Here is an 8,989-nt window from a genome sequence, read left to right on the forward strand (position 1 = left end):
GGTGTTCCAGGGCTCAGGCCGCAAGGGGCCTGCCCAGGCCCCCCAGCTGGGTTGGGAGTCCTCCCTCCTCAGGAGGGAGCCTTGAATTGGAGTGCTCCTGCCAACCCCTCCCTCCTGGCTTGGCAGCGTGAAGACAACGCTGGCCAAAAATATTTGTGTGGGTGGCGGAAAGTTAACTCTTCCGCCTCTCTCTTCTTTCCTGGAAACCGTGGCCACCGCCAAATACAGCAAAACAGAAGCAGAGATAGAGCGAGGCGAGGCCCCTGTGGCGTGTCAGGGAGAGCCCTGCCCCCCACACCCACTCCTGCCTGTTGCCATCTGGCTCTGTGATGGTGTGGGTGGCGGTGGTGACGGGGGAGGGGGGCTCCAAGGGCCTAGAATCATGGCCCCCGGCACCCGGCGATGCCAACGTCGGATGGACCCTCCAGCATCATGTGGCTCAACCCTGCCATTGTGCCTTTGGGCAAACGGACTCCAGAGTACAAAAGGCATCTGCCCAAGGTCGCGTGGCCTTTCAGTTAGGCCTTTTCAGAATTCTACTGGCTCTTCGTGAGATTCCAGGGTTCTGTGACTCTCTAGTGGCGGAGATCTGGCAGCAGCTGGTGAGTTCGGAAAAAGCACGGAGAGGGAAGGGCCCTGGAGCCATCTCTTCTCTTTGTGTCCACCATCACGGTCAAGGTGTCAGAGCTGGGGACAGATGGAGCCCTGTCACTTACTAGCTGTGTGACTTAGGCAGAAGTCACTTTGCTATCTGAGCCTCAATTTCCTCGCTTCTGAAAGGAGATAACAGTACCCCTCTCGAGGGGTGGTGGTGATGATTTATCTCCACAACTTGAGCAAACGGCCCAGTATGGCGTAGGTGTTCAAATACCGTGAGTGCCCGTTCTTCTCTGGGCAGAAGGCTAGCTTCTTTGTGTTGGTTTCCCTTCCGCTGCGGCTGCTATAACAGGTGCCTGTTATCTTTCCGATCCTGATGCTTGTTGGCCTTTCCCTAGTTGGCACTGGTTTGCCCCAAGGCCCGGTAATGTGCTTATCTTGCCTCTTACCTACCACACTCTCCTGGCACAGCTCCAACCAAGAAGCCAAGGCCTTAACCCAGCCTGCTGGTCTCAGTGGTGGCGGGGGGGTGGGGGGGGTAGGGGTGCCTAGGGGTGGAGGCATGACCTCCAGGTCAAGTACCGCAGCAGGTAAGGTCAGTGTAAGCCCCGAGGTCACCAGTGTTCAGACTTTCACAACTCGGGGTTCTCACTATCCATGGGCCAGCCAGGGTGTGTGTGTTTGCGAGTGTGTGTGTATGTGTGTGTTAGGCGGGGAGTTCTTCTCTCCCCATTTTGCAATAGGACGAGTGGGATTCGGAGTGTGCGCACTTGCCCGAGTTCACACCGCTAAGCGGAGGTGGAATCTGTTAACCAAGATCTATAAATCCCAGGGTTTCTTCCCAGTGTACGTGGCCACTGGCCACCTTAAGCTCTACCTGCCCTTCCTGGGACATGGACTCCCGATCTCTATTAACGAAATCACTCCCCCCCCCCCCCCATCACCAGAGCAACAAACCTGGTTGCGCCTAGGCTCCTCCCTCTTCCTCCACACCCACTCTCCATCTGCCTCCCAGCCCAGCCAGTTCTCCCCGCCCAGGTTCCTCTCCCACGCACCCCTCTCCGCATCCCACATGCCCTAGCTCCGAAGCCATCATCACTGTTAACATTTATAAATAATCCTACTGTTATTATTATGGTTCTTGTTATCATTCACCACTCCCCCCACCAGATTTTAAGGCTTCAGAAATCAGAATACCATATCTTCTTTATCCCCCATTGTATGGTGTCTGGCAATAAAAGCTCAAGACGTTTTTGCGAAGTCAAAGAACAGCCAACACGTCTCGAAAGCCATACCGAGTCCTCTGCACGTATTTTCTCACTTAGTCCTCCATGGGGATGGTACAGTTCCTATTTTGCAGACAGGGAAGCTGAGGTTCAGAGAGGGCAGCTAGGCAGGTGGCCGAGCTGGGGTTCTAGCTCCAAGTCTGGGCACACAAGCACACTGCTGCCCCGTCCCCCCTTGGTGCACACAGCCTCTTCTGTGGCCCCCTGGCCCCAGTCTTGGGTCCTCCGCCCCACGGTTCCTGTGATTCCTGTGGTGTATGTACCTTTTCTGGCATGTGAGAGAATGTTTTCTAGGCGGTGCCCAGTTAAGTATTTTTAAATAACTAGATATTTATTTAATGGGTCTTGGGGGGGAAAGGACTTAGCGTGACATACTTGTGGTTTTCCTGCGATTATGGCTTAAGATAAGTCTAAAGTGATAGAAGTTAAGTTATTGAAAGTTGATTTGTGGAAAACAGTAAGCAAATAAAGTGTCCGGTGGCATAAGGATATGGTGAACATCTGGGATGTCGAATGACTGAAGCTTGGGACTTGGCTGTGGGTGTGTGAGACCTGTACCCCCAAACCCCAGCCAGTTCTCAGGGCCACCTTAAGGTGGACAAGTCTCAGAAATTCAGCCCAGAACACCCAGCATACGGTCTCATCTGCTGTTTCTTTTCTCCCCGTGCAGATAGATCATCTTGAAGGAGAGCCTCACAGACCAGACACAGGTTGAGAGGAGGGCTTGGGGGTCCACCACCCGACCCAGCCCAGGAGGGCCCCACAGTTGGACCTTGCCGCAGCTCTGTGAGTTGGCTGAAGAAAAGAAAGCTGCAGAGAGCCAGAAGAGACCCCTGGAGAGGAGCAAAGACAGGTGGCCGGCCTGGCCCCCACTTCTGTGCGTCTCTAAGGAGAGGCAGCACCATGCTGGGTCCCCACCTCCCACCTGCCCCCCTGGGACCCAGCGAAGACAGGCCCACTCCCTGCACCTTCCGGATCCCTGATGGGAGCTACAGGTGTCTGGCCTTGGAGGCTGAGGAGAGCAGCGGTGAGGAGGGCCTTCAGGGAGAGGCAGGGCTCACGAACTTGGATGAGGACAGGGTGGCCAGCAGGAATGGGGACAGCCCTGCCTGCAGGGCCACCCAGGGGGCACCAGAGCTGCCCAAGGCCCTGGGCATCCAGGCACCCAGACACTCCAGAGAAGCACAAGGGGGGTCCCAGCATGATAACAAGGCCGGCCAGGACGGGAACGCGGTGAAGGCTCAGCTGGTGATGACAACCAGCCCCGGCCCCAGCCCCAGCGCAGGGCCCAGGGTTGCCCAGAAACCAGGTAAGCTCACGTCCCTTTTCCCCTGGACTGCCAGAGCCCACTGGGGACCCCACAGGTCTCCTGACCATATCTTCCCATGATCCATAACAGTCTGTCACAGTCCCACAGACTGTGGGGAGACAGGGGAGACTGGGATTCCGTGCCACATCTATGCCCACTCTTTTCTCTGCCAAGGGGGGCACAGGAGAAGGCACGGAAAGAAAGCCCTGATATCATGCTTGGTTACACGAAAGTCCATCCCTCACTCTGTCTGCCCTTAATCATTCGTGGCAACAAATGGCCTTGGATTCCAGGCAATGAAGGGGCAGGACTGCCTCTCATTGAACATATTGAGTGTGCCGGCTACTTGAGGGTGCTGGGGACACAGCACCGGGCAAAGCAGACATGGTTGCTGCCCTCATGGGGTTTCTGAGGTACAGACTGAAGCCTTTGATCCAAGCTGACCTTCTAATTTTACAGATGGAAAAACTGAGGCCTGGAGTGAGGAAGAGACTGCTCCAGGTCTCTCGGCATATTGGTGACTGAGCTGGGCCCACATTCCTCACCCAGGCTCCAGTTTCCCATCTGTTAGAGATGACAAAAGCGGGACCCGTGCCACCTGGGCTGAAGTGAGGACCCAAGGACAGTGTATAGGGAAGAGCTCAGTATTCACTGGATGGAAGGAAAGAGTGAATGAACAAATGGAGAAAGAGAAGGAACAAAGGAAAAAAGGAACGTAGAAGGAGGGAAGAAAGACAGGAGAGGGGTAGGGAAGGAAGAGGGGAAGGAAGGAAGGAAGGAAGGAAGGAAGGAAGGAAGGAAGGAAGGAAGGAAGGAGGGAAGGAAGGAAGGAAGGAAGGAAGGAAGGAAGGAAGGAAGGAAGAGGGGGATGAAGGAAGGGAGGGAGGGAGATAATTTTCCTATAGGCTGCAGGAGTCAGGAGCCAGCAGAGCAGGGCGGGACAGGGAAACCCGCACTGAATCACCTCCATTGCCTGGGCTCATGGAAACACTGAAGTGGGTCCAGATGGAGAGGACGTGAGCCAGGCCATGCTTGCTCAGAAGGCAGCTGCTGCCAGCAGATCCTGGGGGCACAGGGCGTGTGGGGGACACAGGCCTGGGAGGGCTAATGCGTCAGGAAGCTGAAGGAACACCTCATTTCTCTGCAGGCATTGCTACCGCCCTGGTTGGCATCGCACCAGCCGTCCCGCCCACTCTCTTTTCTGAAATAATTTTCTCCAGGCTCTGATCACCCCCCATGGCCATCCCCACCCCACACCCCACCAACTCCCCCACGCTTGGGTCACACAGAAAGCTGGGCGGGATCCAGGAGATGTCTTCGATGCATCTAGGGCAAGAAGAAGGAGGACCCCAGGAGCGCCCAGCAGCCCTAAACTTGGAGGTGGGCCCTCACACCAGAGTAGCCCCAACTCAGGTCCCCTAGAGCCTGAAAGCCCCAGGACCTCCTCCTTTTCCTCTTACAGACCATGGCTGAGGGTCAGGAGACATGGGTGCTGGTTCTGGACCTGATACGAACCAGCCAAACCCCAGCAAATCGCTCCCCCTTAGAGAGTTGCAATTTCTTCATTTGTGAAAATAAAACAAAAACAGGGGCCTCTCTACCTCACAGAGCCATTATGAGGTTTCAGTGATCTTAGACTGGGGTAGTGTTTTGGAAATGTTAGGTGATCCCGTGACAGATGTTAATAATAATTAAAATAATCCTCAACTCCACAGTATAACAGCTACTATTTGTTAAGCCCTTATGTGCTAAGCCCACTGTGCTAAGAGCTTTATATACATCACTTCATGCAACCTCACAGTAATCCCCATGAGGGATATACTATGATTATCTCCATTACACAGATGAGAAGGTCGAGGTTCAAAGAACGTAGGTGCCTTGTGACTTATCTAAGACTCCTGGCTAGTAAGCCGCTATGCCATGATTCAACCACGGAGTTTTTTTAATATGGGACTTTGTTCTTAGCCATCGCTGTATTCTGGATTTACAAGGGGAGTGTGCTGTCTGCTGACATCCTGGAGTGGAAGAGACCATGGGTGAAGGGAGGAGAGGGGCCACGTTTAATGAATCCTGTTGGCCTCTCACACAGAGCTAGGTCATTTCTTACTATCTCATTCTCATCGATCTTACCGTATAGGTATAGTCTTTCAAGGCAGGTATCACTCTGCCCCTTTTACAGGTGACACAGCTGGAGCTCAGAGACCCAAGTCCCTTGCCCAAAGTCACACAGTCAGTGTTGGAGCTGAGACTATGATCACGGTCTTCTTCCTCACAGTCCCGTTCATTTCTTTCTCTGACGTCCAGTCAGATGGTCTCCAGTTCTGTCCTGACCGTTTCTGGGGACAGAGGGCGCAGGAGGGACCTCAGGAGGATGTCTCAGGGAAGTCTTCTCACGGGTGCGAGCAGGAAGGAATCTGGGTCTCGCAGGAGAGGAGAAATCCGGGTGGTCGTGCGTCAGAGCCCACACTGGCCTTTCTGCTCCCTCGGGAAAGGGAGTGGCTAGAGTCCCTTCTCTCTGCCTGGAGATCCGGAGGGAAGAGGCCTGTGGGGCTGCCAGGTTATTAGTGGATTAGGGCTTCCTTTTAAAGCTTCCTCCCGGTACCGCCAAAGGATTATAATATAAGCATCTTCAGACAATTACACCCGTCCTTCCGCAATTATACCTGCCTCCCTTGAGTGCTCCCTGGCAGCTTTAAGTATGGGTCATGGCATCTTCGGCCTCGGGCACCCACCACTTGGGGTGGGTGGGTACGTGGTGCCATTGCTCTAAAGCCCGAGTACCAGCTGGGCAGGGCAGAACGGGGTCCTTGGCAGGCTAGGGGAGCAGGGGGTGCAGAGAGATGATGGGGGTAGCAGCCTGCGGCTCAAGTCTCCTGCCGTCAGCTGCTGCCAACGTGAGAGAATAGATATGAGAAGGCAAGTGTGTAAGGCTCACGGCTGGGCTTCCGCTGGTGGTAGTTGGTCCACGGCTCACCAAGACAGCCCTGAGCTATGGCCGCCGTCCTCACCGCAAAGTCTCAGCTGGTCAACACTGGCAGGGCTCACAGAGATGATTGTGTAGATAATCCTGAGGAGACTCTGAAGCCCGGAGATGGTAACAGACTTGCCCCAGGTCACGCAGTAAGTTGATGCGAAGCTAGAGCTGGAACCCAGGGCTTTTGCCGCCCCCCCCCCCCCCCCGTTCAGCTGCCACACGCTGTGCTAATTGCTTTGTATGGGTCACTTCATTTCCCCCTCTAAACACCCCTAGGAAGTTCACGCCTTTCTTATCTCTGCCTCACAGATGAGGAAACTAAGGCACAATGACTTTAAGTGACTTGTCAGAGTCTCAGGCCTGTGGGTGGAGGAGCGGAGATTTGAACCCCAGGAGGTCTAGGCCCATGCTTTCAACCACCTTCTGTGCTGCCTTGTCTCCATGGAAACAAGGCAGCAGGCTGTGTTCTTCCACCCACCTAGGGCTGGAAAAAGGTTGTTCAGGCTCTGGAGGATGGTGGGGGATTCTGCCAAGCCACGTTCCCTCCCCCTTGGATACACTTAGGGAGACCTGGGACCCACTGTTGATCCAGCCCCTCCTTCGTCTGTGGCTTTGGGAGAGCTGCCTTCCCCCCTCTCCAGGCCATTTGTCATTGGGGGCCCAGGCCATCTAGAGGGCTTGGGGGCCTTTCCCACTCGAATGGACACTGCTCTGAGCCTCTAAGGTGGGGATGAAGGTGTGGATCTGGCTTGTCAGATGCACCTTGCCCCGACCATGTTTCTATGGTTGAGGCAGAGGAACCCCCGGTCATGGTAAGAGCTGACAGTGGTTACTGGGCCAAAGACAGGATCCCTGCTCTTTAGGCTTGTGCGAGAGAAGGTAGAAAGAGCAGGAGGCTGGGCAGGATGCCATCCACACCCCCTCTCAATCCCATACTCCATAGTGACCATAATAGGAGGGCAATGGTGCAGAAGCAAGGCTCACAGGGTCACATATACCTCACCCGTGCACCCACACACACGTTCACACCCCCATGGGTGCATACACAGACATATGCATACCATGTTCTTATGCAGATACGCAGGTGTATATAATCACATATCTGCATACGCATGCATGTACATGCCCTCAGACACCTACCTATCCACACGTGGGGTACACATGAGCACACACATGCACACCCCTCACTCAGGCATGCCTACCTTTCACCTGTGACACATGACATGTATCAGATTTGCATACACAGCTACAGTCCCGCCTGAAAACATACCAGTACACATATTCCCTTCCTCAGATACAGGTCAAAAGCATGTTCTTCTCTCCATTTTCTTTTGCTCACATACCCACACTTTAAAATCTCTCCCGCATGCACACATTCTCTCCTGTAGGCATACCCACTCTTGCACACCCACCGTCAAACACCTACGTACAGACTGAACCACTTTCTGTCCTCCTTCCTCTTCCCCATCTCTTTCTCTTTCATACCCACCCACACAGTAATTCTAGCTTCTCTCCTCCCTCCCTCGCTCCCTTTCTCTCTCTCTCTCTCTCTCTCCCACACAGTTTGTTTCCTGGTTTTCCACAGGCTGGACTATAGCCACTTTTCTAGCACATGGGCTTACAAGGCAGGCAATACCTTGCCTGGTGCCAGTCCCCAGGACCCTCTCTCTCCATGTTTCCCACCTCCACTTGTGGTGGCCCCAGCACAAGAGCAGCCGTGGGGGCAGAGGAATTCTCTGCAGACCATGAGGCCAACCAGTGAAGAGAGATGGGAGCAGCCAGACAGGGTTTGCCTCTCTGTCACCTGACCTCCCGCACTCTGAGCCCGCCCACTGGGGACAGGGGATGTCCCAAACCCAGGCCACCTGCAGCTTAGTGTTTCACAGAACCTCTGGTGGGGTGGGGTGGGGTGGGGTGGGCTTACATGAGCCCATGGCTAACTTCCTCTAGCAGGAGTCTAAACACAGAACCTTGATATGAAAGACAAATGAAAGTGGAACCACCCTGGTTGAAGGGGTGGGGTACTTGGAACCCCAGGAAACTTTGGTGAAATCCCAGGCCAACATTTTTCCAAGTGCAGTTACTTTTGTTTCAAAATTGGTGGGAGTGTGAAGGGTGCTTGTTATCAGTACTGTTTCCAAGCCCACTGCCTCTTCACCACTGGGAGGATGTGCTAGAATGTGGGAATCTCCGCTTTTAACAGCATCTCCCCCTCCTCCCCTCCACCCCCCCCCCATTCTGATGCACACCGACCACTGTCATGGGGCTCTGCTGAGCTCAGTCTGAATGGCATTTAGTTCAATAAAAAGATGGGGAACCGAAGTTCAGGAGCCACACAGCATCCCTATTGCTGACCTACCAGTGAAGTCAGGGGATGGCCCCAGGCCAGCGGGGAGGTGACGACCTTCCTCAGTCCCCGTTTGCCTAAGTCCTACTAAGGTAGACAGTTATTCTAATCACCAGGGCTAAGAAGGGGGAGCGAAGATGGGCCTGAGGGGCACCGCATCTGGATCTGAAAGGAAACGGGCTGGAGAGGTGGGAGTGGTGTCAGTTATGGGGCCGGAATCACCAAGATTTAAAAGAGGGGTGGTTGGAGGGATGGGGTGGGGGGAGAAGAGGGGGAGCTGAAATGGATGGAGAGACAGAAAGAACTGGGTGAAAAGAAAGCAGAGGGATTTAGGGACCGACCTGGAGATCCAAAAAAAGAGGAGGAAACAGAGACACAACAAGGCAGCAGAGTGCAGCACAGGGAAGGAAAGCGGGCGAAAAGGGAGACCGCCAGGATCCCGGGGCCGAGCCCGCGGGGGAGGGAGTCGCACCTCC

At 54.5% G+C, this 8,989-nt stretch overlaps 1 protein-coding gene across 1 annotated transcript in view; it reads left to right on the forward strand.

Annotated features, from left to right (window-relative positions):
- SYNPO (synaptopodin) overlaps positions 1-8,989 on the forward strand; it is a 49,590-nt gene that overhangs the window by 15,135 nt on the left and 25,466 nt on the right. Inside the window, exon 2 of the mRNA XM_040497802.1 lies at positions 2,554-3,192. Coding sequence (XP_040353736.1) covers positions 2,787-3,192 — 406 coding nt within the window. The 5' untranslated portion in view covers positions 2,554-2,786. The remainder of the gene's footprint in view (positions 1-2,553; positions 3,193-8,989) is intronic.

This window comes from Herpailurus yagouaroundi, unplaced genomic scaffold (genome assembly GCF_014898765.1).
Source record: "Herpailurus yagouaroundi ecotype Mexico unplaced genomic scaffold, PumYag 29, whole genome shotgun sequence".
NCBI classification, from domain to species: domain Eukaryota; kingdom Metazoa; phylum Chordata; class Mammalia; order Carnivora; family Felidae; genus Herpailurus; species Herpailurus yagouaroundi.